At 33.1% G+C, this 22,169-nt stretch overlaps 1 protein-coding gene across 1 annotated transcript; it reads left to right on the plus strand.

Annotated features, from left to right (window-relative positions):
* The first annotated feature begins 17,754 nt into the window (after positions 1–17,754).
* On the plus strand, positions 17,755–21,701 carry LOC120146857 (conserved oligomeric Golgi complex subunit 4-like). Its single transcript, XM_039160342.1, has 2 exons — positions 17,755–19,531; positions 20,943–21,701. Exons 1-2 carry the CDS (start codon positions 17,906–17,908, stop codon positions 21,570–21,572), a joined length of 2,256 nt encoding a protein of 751 aa, XP_039016273.1. The 5' UTR covers positions 17,755–17,905; the 3' UTR covers positions 21,573–21,701.
* Positions 21,702–22,169: the final 468 nt, after the last annotated feature.

A 22,169-nucleotide genomic window follows, 5' to 3' on the forward strand; every position in this document is an offset into this window, starting at 1 on the left:
GCTAGTGTCATAAGTATGAATACATAGAATAACTAACATGTTGAGTTAATCGATTGACGAATATGGCCAAGAGGGGGGTGAATTGGCAATTAAAATTTTGGTGGAAGCTTTTGCAGAAAATTGAAAATAATTGCACAGCGATTTAGAGTGGTTCGACTTTATCAACCAAAGTCTACGTCCACTACCTTAGCTATCCACACTAAGGATTTTCCAACAAATTCACTAATTTGTTCTTTCTTTTGAGGACAAAGAGTAACCTTACAACTCCCTCAAGAATTATACCCCAAATTCTTGAGCACACTCTTTTTCAAAGAGAAATACACAAATTTGCAAACTTACAAGGAAAACCTCACAAGGTAAGATGTTTGCACAATTCTAGAACAAGAAAAGAACACTCACAAATAATTACAAATGAGCACAAATGGTGTTCTTTGAAAGCAAAATGAATATTGAAAGGAAAATTGGCTTGATTTGCATAAACTTGGTGTTTGATGATTTCTCTCTTGTTTCTCTATAATTTCTTGTTGATCAAGGGCTTCAGAACTTGTTTAAATACACCTTGAATCACTTCTGAATGTTGGGGATGATTAGTGAAGATCATATAGCAGTTTTAGTGTGAAAACAATTAATAAAACACTTGGAGCGTGGGGGCAATCGGTACCCCCTATGGGGAATCGGTTCCCTAAGTGTAAAATTCAAATATTTTGACCGTTATACAAGGGGGGAATCGGTACCCCCTGGGGGGGAATCGGTTCCCTCCGAGCATACTGGAATTCTCGGAGCCAAACCATTCAGGGGGGAATCGGTACCCCCTTGGGGGGGGGGAATCGGTTCCCTCTGAGCAATATGGAATTTTTGGCTTTGAAATGGTTCGAAATACTTTGTAAAATTATTTTGAAATTGTTTTAAGATTAAAACTTAATTTTACACTTTGAGTAAGGATTAAAAATGATCTTAGAAAGATTTGGAGTAATGTTTTGATATTCGAATAATTCTATCGAATATACTTAGAAAATCATTTGGAAAATATTAAAATTCATTTAACTTAATTTGTTATATCGAAATATCAAAATGTTTTCAACAATCTCCCCCTTTTTGATATAACAAAACATTTTAGTAATTTTAAGATTTTGAAATCAAGTTTTGAAATTACTCCCCCTTACTTTAACCCTAACACTTCTCACATTTATCATTTTTTTAACTTCTCCCCCTTTTTGTTAAATCAAAAAGATATTTTAAAGAATTTAAACAAGGTTTTGAAATCATTTAGCCAATTGATTAAATATAATATAAGCTGCTAAGATCACAAGCAAGAGAAACGTTAGCCATTAGTTTCATAATCAATATTCATAATTAATGTGAAATGGCAAAATTGGTCATATAACTAATCATAAAGTAAATGATGCAATAATGAATAAATTTAATCACACCAAATAGATAATTTCTAACCATTCATAAATCCAAACAAATTCAAAGTCAATCAATCCACAAATTCAAACATTCCAAAATATTCAAAATGTTAAAACAATAAGTTTGGAGTTCAAAGCAAAACATAGAATCACATATCAGGATCAGGAGGAGGAAAACAAGCTCGCATAGTGGCCATTTCGTGAGTGAGGTCATTAATACGCGAGTTGGTTGCTTCATTGTTTGCACGCATCTCCCGAAGAATTTCTAATTGTTGAGCTCCCATTGTGGATAAGTGGGACTCTATAGAAGAAAAGCGTGAATCCATGGTAGCGTATCGGAAATCGAATGTCTCCATAAAGGATTGGAAATATGGAGGCATTTGATGCATTTGTTGTGCTTGCTCCTCGGGCTGCTCAGGCTCATCTTTGGCTTCATCGATGTCTTGCATTAATTGCTCAAGCTCGAGATCTTCGTCAGCTTCGGGTGGAGCTTGTGAAGAACTAGCTCCCGGAGTATTTGCAGAAGATCGAACCCATTCACCGGTTTCCTTATCCTTAATCCATCCCGCTCTCATTAAGGAAAGAAGGTTAATTTGTTTCTTAAGGGGAAAAACGGCATCTAGATCGACTCTAAGCCCAGCTTTGGAAAACAGATTACTCAAAATGCAACCGTAAACAAGAGATGAACAGAGTTTCTTGTTAGGAACAAGATTTACGGTTTCAACAATTTCAGCCAAAATAATCTGAGGTAGGTTAATTTTAATATTGTTTTCGAAACAATGTAACCACCAAAGATCTAAGGCTCTAAGAGTAGAATAACGACCTCCGGATGGTCGAAACCACCAAGAAATCATTAGATGAAGAAAACGTTCATGAAGGTCTAAGACACTTGCACTATCCCTTCTTTTATAACGAGATCCTAAAACCTATTTTTCATTTGAAATACCATCATTATCTAGTCCGAATGTATTGGCTATGTAAGCCGAGTCAATATATAAGAATTGTCCTAGGAGGTAGGAACGAATTCCTATGGTTTCGGTTTCAATTTGGTTTTTAACACAAACGACATTAGAATAGAAAATACGAACAAGTTGATGGTAAACGATGGGTTCAAGGTTAAATAGTTTATCAAATTTCCACTCTTATAAAAGAGGAAGATATTTAAAATTGATAGCTAACATAGCTTGACGAGAAGGAATACGTTCTTCTCAAATTTTGTAAGAGTCGAAATATTGATAATACCAAAAACGATGATTTCTAGGACCAGGATGATTGAAACACGAATTTTGGATAGTCAAGTTAGGATCAATGGGATTAGGATTAGAAATTGGAATAGGAGGAGGATTTGGAGGTGGATTTGGTTGACGGTGTAAGCGACTAGATGATGACCTAGCATGTTTAGGATTTGAAATGGTTTAGGAAATCGGAATAGAATTGATAACCTGGAATTTAGAAAACACATGTATGCAATTTAATCAATCCCAAAACTCAATTGAGTCCTCAATATTTCAAGGTTCTCTAAATCAATCCTAATGGGCAAAGTTTTTTGAATTTTTTTTTGAAAAATATGGTTTTGAGAAACAATATATGTATAGTTTTCATAACAACAACATAATTTAATCAAAACACGATAATTTGAAAATTAACATTTTTGTTTAATTTCGAAATTTTAAAAAAAAATTGGAAAATTCTTGTGTTTTTGATGAAATTGGTTGTAATATCTAGTTTCTAATCACTAAACAATCAATGCCCGATCTAAAGTTCATCCTAGAACTAATTAAAACAAGTCCTATGTTCAAAATCAATAAAATAGGGAGTTTAGAAAATTTTACCTTGAAGGATGAGATTGAGTGGATTTTGATGTTGTTTTCATGATTATAATGATGATTGCAAGTTTAGGAGATGATATTTGAAGTGAATTCCGATTAAAATCAATGATTTGAGGCAAGAATGGAGATAGGGAGAGAGTTGAGGGAAGAAACGTCGTGAAGAGAAATGAGGGTTTTGAGTAAAAATAAGGGTTCTGCCCGTGTATAACCAGAACCCCAGGGGGTATCGATTCCCCTGTGGGGGGAATCGGTTCCCCTTCAAAGGGGGAATCGGTTCCCTCAAGGGGGGATCGATTCCCTCTGCACCAAAATGCTAAAATCCGATTTTAAACACCCAAAATGCTAAATTAATTTCCTCTAGTGGTATTGGCAACTCATATATTGAAAATTAATCATGTTCAAACAATTCAATTAATCTTTAAACGATATTTGAACGTAAAATTAATTTTTCATCAAGAATCATAAACTCCCCCTAACTAATAGCAATGAATGCAATCAAAAATTACTATTATAAGCATTTTTTTATTTATTATTAAAAGTGCTAAAATTATTTTAAACACTCAGTGAAGATAGGTTGGTCAAACCTAATTCTCTCCTAAGTGTCCAAAATCGTTCCTTGTCTAAAGGTTTTGTAAAGATATCCGCTAATTGGTGCAAAGTATCAACAAATTCTAGAACTACATCTTCCTTAGTGACATAGTCTCTAATGAAGTGATGTCTTATTTCAATGTGCTTAGTTCTAGAGTGTTGGATGAGATTTTTAGTGAGACAAATAACACTAGTATTGTCACACTTGATAGGAATGGTACATACTTCAATTCCATAATCAAAAGGTTGTTGTTTCATCCATAAAACTTGTGCACAACAACTACCAGCTGAAATGTATTCGGCTTCAGTGATAGATAATGCAACACAATTTTGTTTCTTTGAAAACCAAGAAATTAGCATATTTCCAAGGAATTGGCAAGTACCGGAGGTGCTTTTCCTATCTAATTTGCATCCTCCATAATCTGCATCAGAAAAAGCATGCAAGCTAAAGCTAGAGTCTCTAGGATACCAAAGTCCTAAACTAGGAGTGTTCTTAAGGTATCTAAAGATTCTCTTAACAGCTAGTAAATGTGATTCCTTAGGACATGATTGAAATCTAGCACATAAGCAAACACTAAACATAATGTCCGATCTACTTGCAGTTAGATAAAGTAGAGATCCAATGATTGACCTATATAATTTAACATCTATACATTTACCTCCTTCATCTAAGTCAAGCTTTGTTGAAGAGCTCATTGGAGTGTCATGAGGTTCCCATTTTCCAATCCAAACTTCTTGAGCATATCTTTGACGTACTTAGCTTGATTGATGAAGATGCCATCTTTTCTTTGCTTGATTTGGAGTCCCAAGAAAAATTAGAGCTCCCCCATCATGCTCATCTCAAACTCACTTTGCATTAGCTTAGAAAATTCTTGGCAAAAAACATCATTAGTAGAACCAAATATTATATCATCAACATAAATTTGAACTACTAATAAATCTTTACCTTTATGCTTTAAAAATAATGTAGTGTCAACCTTCCCTTTTGAAAAACCTTTTTCAATTAAAAAATTTGACAATACTTCATACTAAGCTCTAGGAGCTTGTTTTAAACCATAAAGAGCTTTTGTCAATTTAAGAACATGGTCCAAAAATTTTGAATCTTCAAAACCTGGATGTTGTTCCACATACACTTCTTCCTTTATAAAACCATTTAAAAATGCACTTCTAACATCCATTTGATATAATTTAAATTCATGAAAACATGCAAATGCTAATAACATTCTAATTGCTTCCATCATAGCTACGGGAGCGTATGTTTCATCATAGTCTATGCCCTCTTCTTGAGTATACCCTTGAGCAACAAGTCTAGCCTTGTTTCTCACTATATTACCACTCTCATCAAGCTTATTCCTAAATACCCATCTAGTACATACAGTATATTTATTACTAGGTCTTTCAACTAATGTCCATACTTTACTTCTCTCAAATTGATTTAACTCTTCTTGCATAGCCATAATCCAATGTTCATCATTTAATGCTTTTTTAATATTCTTAGGCTCTATGCATGAGATAAATGCAACATAATTACAAATATTTCTAAGAGAAGATCGAGTTGTTACCCCTTTGGATGGATCACCTATAATTTCACCATCCTTGACATAGTTGTACTCTCTTGGATAAGATACTTCCCTTTCTTCAATGGTTGGATTCTCAAAAGGATCGCGAGTTTCCTCATTTTTTATTTCTTCCTTTGATAATGGTTCTCCAACGTCATGTCTAACGTCATTTGTATTTATAACACCTACATCATCATTCATACAATAATCCTTCCTCGGAAGGGTATTATCATCGAAAACAACATGTATAGACTCTTCTACAACTAAAGTTCTTTTATTAAATACTCGATAAGCTTTAGAATTTAAGGAATAACCCAGAAAAATTCCTTCATCACTTTTAGCATCAAATTTGCCAAGGTTTTCTTTACCGTTGTTTAAAACAAAACATTTACATCCAAAAGGATGAAAATAGCTAATGTTAGGCTTTTTATTTTTGAAAATTTCATATGGAGTTTTCTTTAAAATTGGCCTAATCATTACTCGATTTATAACATAACAAGCGGTATTTGTGGCTTCCGCCCAAAAATATTTTGGCAAATTATTTTCACAAAGCATGGTTCTAGCCATTTCTTCTAAAGTTCGATTTTTCCTCTCAACAACTCCATTTTGTTGAGGAGTTCTAGGTGCTGAAAAATTATGGCTAATACCATTAGAATTACAAAACTCAATAAATCCAAGATTTTCAAATTCAGTGCCATGATCACTCCTAACACTAGTTATAGAGTAACCTTTTTCATTTTGGATTATTTTTGAAAATGTGATGAAATATTCTAATGCTTCATCTTTAGTACTTAAAAATAGAACCCAAGTATATCTAGAATAGTCATCTGCCAAGACAAATGCATATTATTTTCCACCCAAGCTAGTAGTCCTAGTTGGCCCAAAAAGATCTATATGGATCAATTGTAATACTCTACTAGTTGATACGTCATTAATGGATTTAAAAGAAACTCGCTTTTGTTTTCCTTTAGCACATGCATCACATATTTTATCATTATCAAATTTAAGCTTAGGCAACCCTCGAACTAAATCACCTTGAATTAGCCATTGCAAAACACTCATACTAGCATGTCATAGTCTCCTATGCCATAACCAACTATCATGTTCATCCTTAGCAACTAGGCACAAATTAGTCATATCAATAGAATCTAAATGCACCATGTAGATATCCCTATTTTATGACCAATAAGCATAATCGAAAATAGATGCATTGTCAATCAATTTTGTAATCATTTAAAATAAAACATTGTATCTTTTATCAAATTTATTTTTCAGAAGATTATGCTTTTAACACATTCACATATAAAACATTATGCAATGTTGATTATAGAGAGTAAGAGCACATGCATAAAGTTTTTGAAAATGTTATGCATTAAAACTTTATAATATTTAAAAAAAAATCTATGCATAAACATTAAAAATTTCAGATCAAAATTTTGCAAAACCAAAGTTCTTGAAAAATCAATATCAATTATTAAAGAGATATCAATTACATTTTAAAAACAATTTTGACCAAAAATTAATATGATGAACTAGAGTTTATAAAAAAAATTACCAAAAATTACCATGTTCATCATACAATATTTTCAACATACATGAGACAAAACATAATCATTTAGAATTATTTAACATTTAAAACCTCATGCATGCATAGAATAAATGAGCAACCAAATAAAATAAAAAAAATTAAGTTTAGAGGTTACCCATTACTTTTTCATGTGTGGCTAGAGCATCTTGAATGTCATCAACTTCATCACCATTGCTCCCACACACCTACAAGAGACATTTAAGTAGATTTTGGTATCCAAATTACTTTGGATCCTTGAACATTAGTTTCAATGCCTCTTGTTCCTTTTGGAACCCATACTTGTCTAATTTTAAATCATTTTCCTTTCTTTAAAGGACAAGTATGTTCCTTATGACCATGATAATGACAATGTGAACATATTGTCATTATTGAACTAGATGAATTATTTAGAATGATCTCTTTTTCTTTTGTTAAACATTCAAGCTTATCTTTTAAATTGAAATTTTCTTTTTCAATACTTTCAAATTTCATTTTTGAGAGCTCTAAATCCTTCTTCAAGATTTCATTTTAATTTTCAAAATCCATTTTCATTTCTAGAAGAAGTTTATTTAATTTGAAAATTTCTTTTTCAAAGTTTTCAGATTTTATTTTTGAAAGCTCTAACTCCTTTCTCAACATTTCATTTTGATTTTCCAAGTTTGTTTTAGCTTTCAAAAGAAGATCATTTTAGCAATAAATTTAGAAATCAATTTATTGTATTTGGAGTTCATGGTCTCAAACTCCGAAAATAACTTATCATAAGCATCTTGCAACTCATTAAAAGATTTTGAATTTGATATATTTGAGTTAGAAGATACCTTTGGCTCTGTGAGAGCTAATAGAGACATCACTTTTATTGGTTCTTCTTCTTCCTTGTCTCTATAGATCTCCTCAAGCTTATCCCACATTTCCTTGGTACTTGAACAAGAAGAAACTCCTTTATATACATTAGGATCAATTGCACAACACAACACGTGCATAGCCTTTGAGTTTTGTTGAGCTTCATTCCGTTCTTGAATACTCCACTTCTTTGCCTTCTTAGTAGGAGAGGAATATCCTTTCTTGATTATCATCCAAGCTTCCATATCAAATGCTTTGATGAATATCATCATACACCTCTTCCAATGACGATAATTTGTTCCATTGAAGTGTGGAGGCACGCCAATTGGTCTGGATTCTTCCATGGAGAATGAACCGGAAGTGGACGCCATCTTTATCGATTTAACTCTTCCCGGATCGACTCAAGAGGCAATTAAACCTTCAAATGAGTTAGGCTCAGATGCCAATTATTGAGTTAATCGATTGACAAATATGGCCAAGAGGGGGGTGAATTGGCAATTAAAATTTTGGTGGAAGCTTTTGTAGAAAATTGAAAATAATTGCACATCGAGTGGTTCGACTTTATCAACCAAAGTCTACATCCACTACCTTAGCTATCCACACTAAGGATTTTCCAACAAATTCACTAATTTGTTCTTTCTTTTGAGGACAAAGAGTAACCTTACAGCTCCCTCAAGAATTATACCCCAAATTCTTGAGCACACTCTTTTTCAAAGAGAAATACACAAATTTGCAAACTTACAAGGAAAACCTCACAAGGTAAGATGTTTGCACAATTCTAGAACAAGAAAAGAACACTCACAAATAATTACAAATGAGCACAAATGGTGTTCTTTGAAAGCAAAATGAATATTGAAAGGAAAATTGGCTTGATTTGCACAAACTTGGTGTTTGATGCTTTCTCTCTTGTTTCTCTATAATTTCTTGTTGATCAAGGGCTTTAGAACTTGTTTAAATACACCTTGAATCACTTCTGAACGTTGGGGATGATTAGTGAAGATCATATAGCCGTTTTAGTGTAAAAACAATTAATAAAACAGCTTGGAGCGTGGGGGGAATCGGTACCCCCTATGGGGAATCGGTTCCCTAAGTGTAAAATTCAAATTTTTCGACCGTTATACAAGGGGGAATCGTTACCCCCTAGGGGGAATCGGTTCCCTCCGAGCATACTGGAATTCTCGGAGCCAAACCATTCAGGGGGAATCGGTACCCCTTGGGGGGGAATCAGTTCCCTCTGAGCAATCTGGAATTTTTGGCTTTGAAATGGTTCGAAATACTTTGTAAAATTATTTTGAAATTGTTTTAAGATTAAAACTTAATTTTACACTTTGAGTAAGGATTAAAAATGATCTTAGAAAGATTTGAGTAATGTTTTGATATTCGAATAATTCTATCGAATATACTTAGAAAATCATTTGGAAAATCTTAAAATTCATTTAACTTAATTTGTTATATCGAAATATCAAAATGTTTTCAACATAACATGAAATGATAAGGTAGGCATCATGGTGTGGTTGAGGATTTTACATTTTGGGGCTCATACCCTCTAGCCTACCTAAGATATCCTTGGGTATTTGGGGTAAGATCCAGAACTACATCAGAAACATACACCCAACCAACTTACTCCATCGAGTCTTGAGGCATCTGTGCCTAATTGGCAACTAAAGTTCCTTAGCACTAACTGGATATATCCAACAAGGCGATTTTTCCTATGCTAAAGTAAACTCGGGTGTCCTAACTGTTTCCTGAGCATCAAACAATGTTATTTTTATGTCATCCTAGATTCTATTATTTATATATATTCTGAGTTTATTACTATTCTCACTTGTAGTTTTATTTGATGACATTTTTGTGTTATTGGGCCCCTCAAGTTCAATCCCTTAACCATTTAGATTCCTTATCCAAAGATATATGTTGGTACCGATACTGAGCTCTTTGGTATCATTACTGACCACTGGGTATCAATACCCACCCTTCAAATCATTACTGAGTATCTATACTTCTATGCTAGGTTATTGATACTATCGTGAGTATCAATACCAAATTTTGCTTTGATGTTTTGAAAAATACCTCAGTATCGATACTCCTAGAGGGAGTATCATACTCAACCCTAAGTATCAACACTCTCATGCATATCGATACCAAAAATGGCTATTGGAATTTGCTAAGTGAACTCGATAGCAAAATTCCTCTTGCAAGTATCGATACCCGACCTACAATATCAATAACCAGTGAATGAGTATCGATATGTCTAACCCAAAATTTCCTTGTTTTAAATAATCAAACAAACAATATTGATAATGTTATTCCAGTATCGATACCCAAACCTAGAAATGCCCTATTTGGGCACGAAAATAACTTCTGATTTCACCCAAAAGCCTTACCGAGGTTCCCAAACGTTATTAAAGTTTTATGTATGATAAAAGGGATTATAATAGGTCCATAAACATGTTGAAAAAATGCTAATATTTATCATATACATGCTCATATGCTTCATAACTCATGCAAACTAATCAACACTCACCTAGTGATCTACAAATGGTAGAGTTGAGTTATAAGTGAGTTACCTTGAGTTCTAAACTTCTAAAAACACCCTAGGTTTAACCAAATGTTATCTTTTCTTTTTCCTTGTACTTGGAGCTTTCTCTAATCTCTCTCACTATACAAGAATTAAGCATATGAATTACTAACGAATTTGAGAGCTTAGAAAGGAGTTAAAAACACTTTCTAAGGCTTAATTTCCTTAAAAATGATATGATTTACTATAGGTTTCTAAACCCTCCACTAAACCCTTCTAAGGGCTACCATGGCCAAAACTTGTAAAGGAGGGCTTAAATGTAAGTTTGGGAGGAGAAGATTAAGGTTCTTACCTTGATGTTGTTGGAAAAGTTTGAAATGAAGTAAAGCTTCCACATTTCTTGAGATGCTATGGAACAAAGGGAGTTTGAAATGGTGAGGAAGAAAACAAAAGGGTTGGGGAAAATAAGATATGAGAATTGTTCCCTCGTTGACATCATCCTTCGTTAAAAGGATTCAACCTTTGGGAGAGTTTAGGGGTAATTTGCTTCATTGGCCATCACTTAAAAATAACCTTTTTTACCAACTATTGGGCCCAACCAAGCCCAAACCAACACCCACTTGGGGTCAAGCTTTTCTACAAGGTTAGGAACTTATCCAGAACACTCCTGTTTAACTCGAAACTACTAACCCATGATTTGGGACATTAAAGGTTAACTTCTATGTATAATTGGTTGCCTTGTATTGCAAACTAAATGATATTAAGTGAATTTTTAAAATGACACGTGTGATCTTTGGATCATAGTTGTAACTCTTAAGCTTGGTTTAAGGTGTCATAAGAGAGATGCTCAGATGCTTGGATTATTTTAAATAACTTCTTGCAATTTTTGCGCTTCCAACCGAATGATCTTCTCTCCTAATCTTCAAGTATGAACTCCAAATAGAAAATAACAAACACAAGATATACAAAAAAAGATAATGAATTTTTCAGTTATTCTCTCTCAAAATTATGTGTCAACTACTATGTGTGAGAATAGTAAGATGAATATTAAATAGCAAAGCATATCTATTTATAGAGGGGTAAAAAATTTTAGAATAATTTTGAAGAATGTATTTTTTAGCTTCTTAATAGTTTATAGTTTCCTAGTTATAATTTTTATTTGATTTCAAGATTTTTCAAGTTAACGTGACACGCAGTTTGGCGCAACCATAGAGAAAAATTATTATGTTCTTGTGGAGGAGAAATTATTTCATAACCATTTGTATCACATCATTCATGATTTCAGTCAATAAAAATCACACACAACACTTTTTATCTTCCATGTCACTGGTCTAATCATAATTTACTTCTAACTAACGACCACTCATGTATCTACATAAAAAATAAAGATTCGTCTTTAGAAATGACATGGCAAAATCGATGTACATATCTTATTAGTTGAGATCATAGATTGTGGTGAAAAATTCATATAATATATTTTCTAGTGGAGATGCTTTGGGTTTTCGTAAATTTACAAACGATCCATAAGGAAATAACCCATCCAAAAATAAATGACTAATTAATGAGGCTCAATCGATGTGTTGCCCAATACTTGAGTATGTGCTTATTCAAGTCTGACATAAGGAAAAACTTATCTGATGTTGAGTGGTGGCACACTACCAAATAAAAATGAAACTTTTTGAACCACTTTATGGATATAAACCTCTTAATTAAGTATAAGATGTTAGCTTCACTGTATCAATTGTCCAAGAGGTACTCAAGAACAATTGAGTGGATTAATGGATGATCATAAAAAAAATAAAGTTATATGCTGATAAGGAAAGAAATGAATGAGAATTTCAAGTAGGAGAGGAACTTTATCTTGAATTTCAACCTAGCAGACAAACTTCAGTAGGTGAGATAGAATTTGAAGCTTTCCTCAAGACTTTATGGTCTTTAACTCATAGTTTCTAGAATAGATCTAATAGCTTAAAGTTGTTGATACTAGAATGTTAAGTTCATGAAAACGCAATTGGATGGAGTAATAGAAATGGACATGCTAGAAACAAACCTACCTGAAAATATCATCTTCTGTAAATAGGTAACTATCAAATATTAGCGCATGGTCCTAGAATTCAACACAATTTGTTATAGCAATTAGACCATTACTCTTCAAAATCATGTAACAATTACGAAGGATGTAAAAATTTGACCCAATCTATAAAACTGAGTGATATTGATTTAAGTCAAAATTGATTGTGAATTAAGGTGGTGGTGATCTAAATCAATTTGATTTTGAACTATTGTTGATATAAACTAGAGTTGGACTTGGTAATTTTGGATTTGAATCTAACTTGTACCCTATCTAAAAATGATCTAAACTCGAAATGAAGCTGATAATGTGATGACCAAACCAGATCTACATTCGACCTGATATGAAATCAGACATGATATTATCCGGATAAATAATTGATATTACCCAATCTGTTATCAATCATGCCTATTATAAACCTGACCTGTAATTGGCTCAATATGTGAATGATCTGACTTGTTATTTAACTATTCTGATATTGATCCAACTTGATAATTACCTAATTTGCAAGTTGCAATTGATGAAGTTGTGAGATTATGAGGATTACAGAAAATGAAGGGTCTATAATCGAATCAAAGAATCTAGCATCTCGACCTTGCACACAGGAAGGTTGACGATCTCGTCTATCACTCATATCGAATGATCTCATGGCTTACTATACAAAAGTTAAACTTAGGGTCAAATTTGGTACTAGAGTAACAAACACAATTAAACATATAAAAATTTGGTGACATTACCTTTGTAGCACATTTTATAAAACATTTCAAAAACAATAATTTTATTTAGGAGTCATCCACAATATAAGGTTTAAAAACCAAAAGCTCTGATATTAATCAAATATTATCCCTAGACCCACTCTATATATTAAGATTATATCTAACGGATTACAAGAACTTTCAAAACATCTTCAATACGTTGCATTAGTAATGTAGTTAAATTAGGTAATATAAAACATAAAATATCGTGAGTAATACAAAATACAACATGACATCACGTATCAAGGTAACTCATACATCAACGTAAAAATAATGTATGTCATAAAACACATTTCAAAATATAGATATGTCACTAAAATAAAGACATTTTGGAAGATAGAAACATTAAAAAAATATTGTGAATTATGTAATATCCAAAAATTTCGGTTAGTGAGCAAAATAAGTAAACTAAAAGTTTGATGACCAAAGTATAAATTTAGAAAATATTTAGGGACCAAAATGATAATTTCCCAAAATATGTATTTTTATTCCTTGAATGAACAATTTACCCCAAGAATAATATTTTGGTGTTACTTGTATTTTTTGTTAAAATTTATAAAGTGTTAATTTTAAAAAACCGGATAATCAGATTGAGTAAAACATTTGGGATATTTTTCTATATGATAGATCAAGGGAATAATGTTATTTCCATGATTTAAAAGGATAAGATTCAATATAGAAAATTGAATTTAAGTTGATTTTCCGTGTTAAATATAAGTTGTTGGATGAAAAATTGAAAGTTATAATTATGTAATTTTACAAGGACAAAATTGGTAACTACTAACTCCATGGGTTAAATTAGCCCTTGAATTAATATTTTGACGTGTGGCATATTTAGGAGAATTGTATTTCAAGGGTAAAATATCATTTTTCATTAAAGTGAATTTTAAATTCATTTTATGTTATATAAGTAGAAAATGACTAAAATAAAAGAAAAAGAAATTCAATAAAGTTCTTTTATTTCCTTGCTACTGCCACGAGACTTCTAAAACAGAAAAGGTAAGTTTCAAATTGATTTTTAAGCTTTTTCATCTGGATTTAAGGTTTAGACATGAAATTCAATTTTGCTCTCCATTAAATTTTCTTCAATTTGGTACCATTAATTCATTGTTTCGATTGGAATATGCTATAAAATTTGAGGCAAGAAAGATTAGGGTTTATGGATTTAATTTAATTAATGCTTGATTTTGAAGACTAGATGATTATATAGTTTTTCTATGCTTGATGAAGATGAATTTCATGTATACCTTAATGTACTATATTTAGTCACAAGGAAGAAAAATTAAGAAAAAATATTCAAGCTTGTTTTGATGTTTATTAAGGAGGATTAAAGGTTGTACAAGCTTTAAAATATTATTTGAAGCAAAAATTCAAGCGTGAAATCATCATGTTATATTCAACTATAAGGGTTTTCAATTAGGGTTTAGGGTTTTTGATGAAATTAAAGTGTTCATATTGTTTGCCATCACCTGAGCTTCATTTTAATGGTAAAATTATTAATTTTGGAATTATAGTGTGAAGACCCCTAATTTGGTCCTTGAAACCTTAAGAGAAAGAAAAAAATGTTTTAGTGAAATTATGGTATTCAAGGTTAATTTGAAGTGTAATTAGTTTTGATTGAACACTGAAAGAATTTTTAGAGAATTCTTTATATTTGTATGCATAGTTAGAATGAATTCTAACATATGTGTTTTATTTTAGTTGTATGTAATTGATGTGTGTGAACAATCCAAGTTCAATTGAGGTGAAGTGAATAACAAAGGAAAGTAACGTAACACTTATAAAGCTTTAAAAAAAACTACATTTTGGTTAATGTATAAATTGTCGAATTGAGTGCATGTTTATGGTGTATTTATGTTAAAGTGGAAACATTGTCTTGTGCTGAGTCAATGAATGAGTTACTATGGTAAGAAGTGAATGTTGAATATTATGTGACTTCTTGATTCATGTAGATAGGTTAAAATTGTATTTTTAAGACTAATAAAATTAGTGAATAAGCTAAAGATGTCAAATAATGAAATCTATCTAAATTTTATGACCTTGACAATAAATGTAGAAAAGCATCAGAAATTCTACAAATTGTTTTAAACAAAAAATGATTGATTTCAATGTGTATACTAAAATATATGAATGTTTGACCGATAATAGGTTAGAAAATAGGGCATCAGATTTTGCTCAAAACATATTCTAGAACATGGATTAGAAAATTCACCATAAATTGTAAAGATTAAACTAGAAAGATTAATTTATATGATTGAATTTGTATTTGAATATAGTTTCTTATGGAACAAACGAAATTGAATTTCAGAGTGTAGATTAATACATAAACATAATTCTTTAAAGACAATGCAAGCAGGCCAAATAGAAAAATGAGTGGTAAATCATGCATTTTTTGTTACCTTTTGTTATATGTCATTTTAAAGACTTGAGATGAGCCAACTCTATTATATTTGCATGCTAATTATGATATTTATCAAATGATGGACATGTTCTTTACATGTCAAAAAAGGTAAGTGATTAATGATATTTTCATGATATTTTCATGTTGTGTGGAAATAAAATATTTAAGGTATAAACTGCCCATTGTGGATTATATAAAATGTTCATTATTTTTTATCTTTGATAATTGAAGAAGAAGTGATAATTAATGGAATTTCCCATTGTATGTACATTGAGAGTTCTTGGTATAGTTTACTTGTCGTAGAGTATTAGCAGTTGCATTGAGTACATAATAGAGTTGACAAACATAGTATATTATCAAATAAATAATCCTTAATCTCAAAATAAATGAATAAATAAGCGTAGTAAAGAGAAGAATGGTCGATATGCATGGATTAATTAATTATTGATGTTGATAGGTTTTGATTTTGACATTGGTGGAAAAATAAAGAAAAATGGGGGGAGTTTAAGTTGGGAGAGTAAATTAAAAAATAAATGTTAAAGAGTAAAAGAATTAAATCTAGAAAAATGATAGATATTCATTCCAGTTATAGTCTACAATGCCCAACCCTTGTAACTTACTTTTTTCTCCGGTAAACCAATATTCCTAAGTCAGTCTTTAAAATTTAGTCTTTGTTTGGACTAACTATGGCAATCGTCGTTAGCAACAAATCAATTTAAAGTGTTGGAAAAGCCAGACTCAGATTATGTTGTCCTAATGAGAATCAAATTCGATCTCAATTTCCCTTAGCAGACTGCCTCTAAGTGTGTTCGTAGGAAGTCGAATGTGCTACAAGTCGATCCTTCCTCCAACTTTAAATCAGAACAACATCTAGACCAACAAGCTATTTTTGAAATGAAAGTGTTATGATTTTTAAAGGAGAGGCCGATTGTCAATCCAAGTTTGCCGAAAATTGAGAATGTAATAAGAAGATATTAAGTGTTTTTCAATTCTCACGAAACAAATTAAGTCATCGCTAAGCCTTTGGCTAATTGAGAAAATTGGCTAAGCATTGTAGAAATCTTAGTATTTTTTTTTAAAGAAAACAAAGTAAATACGTAAAGTAAGAATGAAGATGAAATAGAAAAACTTTTATAAAAATAAAAACCCAAAAGAAAAATGAATTCAAGTGTGTTTTAAGCTTTACACTAAGGGGTATTTATAGGTTTCTAAAACCCTAAAGATAATCATGAAAATTCAAAGATAAATTATCCTAAACAGTAAAAGATAAATCCTAAGTGGTTTTGAATTCAAACTTAAATTGAAATTCCTAAAGTTTTCGTCCACCCTATTCCTAAATAATGCTGATTGGATTGCTTCTAGAAACCGCTGCTGGTGACTGGATCTTCTAGAAACTGCTGGTGACTGGATCTTGTAGAAGCTATCACGTCGGATTACGTCGTTCCCCAGGTCATGCCTTGTCTCCAACCATGATCAAATAAAAAAAATGCAAAATGCACCTTTCTTATTGTTGGTTCTGGAAAATAGATTCCTGCACATACATAAGTGAAGCAGAAGCAAACTAGTAGTAATAAATCGATAACACGAGAGAATTAACAAGTAAATGTATACACTTTAAAACACTCTTTAAAGTCCCCTCACTTATCTCATGCTTGTCCTCAAGCATGCTTCAATCATACTTTTTTCATGTATCGATGCTTAGAAGGTATCGTTCGAAGCTTTCTCATGTCATTATACTGGAAGAAATTAAAATTTAACTAAATATGATTTATGAAGAAGAATCAGTAAAGATTAGAACGTATCATGACTTGCAACTTAAAATGGTAACATTTGCAACATTAAATACTTAAATAAACAGAGAAAAAATGAAGTGCCTAAATGAGAAAAGAGTATAATTTAGGCATTTTTTTGTATTAAGTCTAAATTTTATATTTTTTATATGATTTTTATAAATAATTTAATAAAAATTATAAAAATAAAATAAATATTAATGTAGCACCCATAATTAAAAAATGTGAGTATCTAAGTTTCAGGGGCATTCAACTTACAGATATTCGTCTATTACAAATTTCTTAGACCTGAAAATCTTATATACTCAATATTTTAGATACCCAAAAAAAAAAATGCGGGTACCCAAATAAAAACATTATAATCGACTGAAGAAAAAAAATAAAATTAAAAATCTAACTCCAAAGGCTAGTTGGACCAGGCCCAACCTACCCATGGCATGAGACCATGAACAACCATACTGCATGTGCACCACTGCACAATCTCTCCTTTTCTTCCCAAAACTAAATCTGTATCTGAAATCCCCGATTGCTCCTAAATTTGCTTCTCAATAATTAGAGAGAGAGAGAGAGAGAGAGAAATGCCGTCAACACCACGCGCCTCCGTCCCCAAAACCCTGGAAGCGACGGAGCAGCAGGACGACACCTCCGCATCATCCTCCATCAAATTCGGTACTCCCGAGGCCGTCGACTATGTACGCTCCCTCACCGACGTCGGAACCATGACGCGCCTCCTCCACGAGTGCATCGCCTACCAACGCGACCTCGACGTCGACCTCGACACTCTTCTCTCCCGGCGCACCGATCTCGACAAGAGCCTCAACAACCTCCAAAGATCCGCCGACGTTCTCGACATTGTCAAGGCCGAAGCAGACCACATGCTCTCCAACGTCACCTCCACCTGCTACCTCGCCGACCAGGTAAGCCACAAGGTCCGCGAGCTCGACCTCGCTCAGTCACGCGTCAACTCCACGCTCCATCGTATTGATGCGATTGTTGAGAGAGGGAATTGCATCGACGGCGTCAAAAGCGCTCTCGACGCTGAAGATTTCGAATCCGCCACGAATTACGTGAGGACTTTTCTGGAAATAGATAATAAGTATAAGGATTCCGGATCAGACCAAAGGGAACAGTTGTTGGCGTCTAAGAAGCAGTTGGAGGGGATTGTAAAGAAAAAACTAATGGCAGCCGTGGATCAAAGGGATCATCCTACGATTCTGCGATTCATTAAGCTTTATTCGCCTTTGGGACTTGAGGAAGAAGGGTTGCAAATTTATGTCGGGTATTTGAAGAAAGTGATCGGGATGAGATCAAGGTTAGAGTATGAGAATTTGGTCGAGTTGATGGAGCAAAGTAATGGGCAAAATCAGAATAGCCAGGCAAATTTTGTTGGGTGTTTGACTAATTTGTTCAAAGATATAGTTTTAGCTGTTGAGGAAAATGATGATATTTTAAGGAGCCTTTGTGGAGAAGATGGAGTGGTGTATGCGATTTTTGAGCTGCAAGAAGAATGCGATTCAAGGGGTTCTTTGATCTTGAAAAAATATATGGAATTTAGAAAATTGGCTAAATTGTCATCTGAGATTAATTCTCAAAATAAGAATTTGTTAACCGTTGGCGCCCCTGAAGGACCCAACCCAAGAGAGATTGAGTTGTATTTAGAAGAAATGTTGTCATTGATGCAACTTGGTGAAGATTACACTCAATATATGATTTCAAAGATCAAGGGAATGACAACTGTGGATCCTGATTTAGTCCCACGGGCTACGAAAGCTTTTAGTACTGGAAATTTTAGTAAGGTAGCTCAAGAGATTACTGGGTTTTATGTGATTTTAGAGGGGTTCTTTATGGTGGAAAATGTGAGGAAAGCCATAGGGATTGATGAGCTTGTACCTGATAGCCTTACTACTTCAATGGTGGACGATGTATTTTATGTTTTGCAAAGCTGCTTGCGAAGGGCTATTTCTAATTCAAATATTAGCTCTGTTGTTGCCGTACTAAGTGGTGCTAGTAGCTTGCTGAATAATGAATACTACGAAGCCTTGCAACTGAAATTAAGAGAACCGAATCTCGGTGCAAAGCTGTTCTTGGGCGGTGTTGGCGTTCAAAAGACTGGGACGGAGATAGCTACAACCCTCAATAATATAGATCTCAGCAGTGAGTATGTCTTGAAACTAAAACACGAAATTGAAGAGCAGTGTGCGGAGGTCAGTCATATAGTTGCTTTTTGTTCTTCTAATTCGTTTATGCATCAAATTTCTTATGTTTTAGTCAGCTACTACATACATATTATTGATTTTTCAAGATTGTTGTTTGCTTATTTGAAGTAAATGGTTTATTTATTTCTGGTGTTATAAGTTGTGAAACATTGCTGGGTCTCCTTAATGCATAGAAGCATTACAGTTTAAGAAGGCTCCGATTTATAGGCAGGGTTCTTAGGGACTCAGAAAGGGGGAGGAAAAGAGGAAATGGATTATTAAAATAAATTCATAAGGGATCATTATTAGCTTCTTACACTTTGTATTTAAAATTTATTTTATTTAGCTACAAATGTTGCTTTGGGTGTTTATGTTATGATTGCATCAACTTGCTATTGTTTTGATAGACTTTCCATGTAAGTGTTAGGCTGATTTCTGGGATACTTAGGAGTTGGCCATAGAACCCCAGCTTTACAGGAAGTCCAACACGCAAAGGTGGTGGATGTAACTCTAGGTTCGATTCAATATTCCTTATTGAATGATATACACAACATGCCTTTTTGTAAGGCAATAGAAGCCAAAAAAAATCCTTCTTCATTGGCTTTGCCTTTAATTTCTTTAGCTTGTAACTTCCATTTTCCCACTAGTCCTTATACTAGTAAGAAATGGGATGATATGAAACTCTACTTCTCAATTTTGAGTACTCAACATCTAAGATGGGACCAAAAAGAAACCATGCAGATTGGCTAGCAAAAGAAAAAGAAAATTTTGCAGGTTTTGCTGATAAATTGGACCATTCTTTAGTGTTCATTAACATAATTATATATCTTAAGCTTATTTTATATACATACACAGACGCATATGCACATACATGTTACATATTGCACCTAACTTTACCTTGGAGCGCATTTCTTTTGGCACCTTGCACTTCTGGCAATACAAGTGCTCTAGCATCTAGAGTGCACCTTGTTCCCCCGACAACATTGCCTTCAAAAGTAAAGATTCTTCCGTAATATTTCAAGCTATATAATATACTTAATACTTGTGCGTTGTAAAAGAAGAAAATGGTTCACACTAATGGATCCGAAAGTTCCTGAAGATTAGTACGTCATCATGTTGAATATCATGCAAGTAAGAACTTGATAATTTTCCGAGATTGTTTCTCTCGGGATACCTTGTGGTGCCAATTCTTGCTTCTATCTGACTATATGACTCAATAGAACGTGCACCAAAATGAGAAAAATTTCAGAGTAGGAATTCATGCTGATGAAAAAAGTTTTATATCCTCGGTCCTTAAATGTTGGAATAGATGTCGGCAGATTGATTGTATTACTAACTTGACTTTGTTTCTTGTGCCTGTTTTTCATATTTATCCTGTCATCCAAGTACTGCATTGTATATGCGTTTTCATACTCTTCAGGTCTTTCCGGCACCGGCTGAAAGGGAAAGGGTAAAATCTTGTTTGTCCGAGTTGGCTGACTTGAGCAACACTTTCAAGCAAGCCCAGAATGCTGGAATGGAACAACTAGTGGCTACTGTGACACCTCGAATCCGTCCGGTACTAGACAGTGTAGCAACCATCAGCTATGAGCTATCAGAGAGTGAATACGCTGAGAATGAGGTGAATGATCCATGGGTACAGAGGCTTCTTCATGCTGTTGAAATAAACGTGGCTTGGCTCCAATCCCTAATGACTACAAACAACTACGATTCATTCGTACATTTGGTGATCGATTTCATTGTGAAGAGGCTGGAAGTGATAATGATGCAGAAACGGTTTAGTCAACTTGGCGGCCTTCAGCTCGACAGAGATACCCGAGCTCTGGTAAGCCATTTTTCGGGGATGACGCAGAGAACCGTGAGAGACAAATTTGCTCGGCTTACACAGATGGCAACCATCCTCAACCTGGAAAAGGTTTCGGAGATTCTGGACTTCTGGGGAGAAAACTCAGGACCTATGACATGGAGACTTACCCCAGCTGAGGTTAGGAGAGTTCTGAGTTTAAGGGTTGATTTTAAACCTGATGCAATTGCTGCTTTGAAATTGTAATCCATACATCTTCTTTCTCATTGTTTTTAATACATATATATGCTTTTGTCATTTGGAAGAGTATGGTCCTTTTTCAAGTATATTTTACCTTACTGTTGCTGCCATTGTTTTGTAATGTTATTGTTTTACAAAAATTCTACTTTTCGACATTAGATTACATACCATAAAATTAAAATTTCTCCTTCGGGATTTTAATTGGTTGGTTCATTTACTAGTTTCGATGTGATAAGACAGGTTTGAGTTTGAATTTTAGGATTTGCGATTCTTCCCTTATCCTTGGGTAATAAAATAATTGCTGATTCAACAATATTGAAATCCCAAGAACGGCTATAATATTGAGAATTTATTAGAAAACCTATTGGGAATAGAAAAAAAAAATCAGTTTAAAGCCAATAAATCTGTGTTTTTTTAATTGTGTTTTTGTGTTCAACAAATCATTTGAGTTTTTTTAATACATGATTAAAAAAATTGTTTAAATTATACCTCTTATTCATTTAAGTGATTAATTTTTTTGTTCTCCGATATTATTTTAAGGTCAATTTTATTACACCTGTTAAAAAATCTATTAATCGCTCAAAATATATAGTGTGTTGTACG

Source organism: Hibiscus syriacus, unplaced genomic scaffold, assembly GCF_006381635.1.
Source record: "Hibiscus syriacus cultivar Baekdansim isolate YM2019G1 unplaced genomic scaffold, ASM638163v2 tig00002511_pilon, whole genome shotgun sequence".
In the NCBI taxonomy this organism is placed as follows: domain Eukaryota; kingdom Viridiplantae; phylum Streptophyta; class Magnoliopsida; order Malvales; family Malvaceae; genus Hibiscus; species Hibiscus syriacus.

Coding starts and splice junctions, on each gene's coding strand:
- LOC120146857 (XM_039160342.1), top strand. CDS start 17,906: ATGCCGTCAACACCACGCGCCTCCGTCCCCAAAACCCTGGAAGCGACG. Junction 19,532..20,942: donor TTGAAGAGCAGTGTGCGGAG/GTCAGTCATATA, acceptor CATACTCTTCAG/GTCTTTCCGGCACCGGCTGA.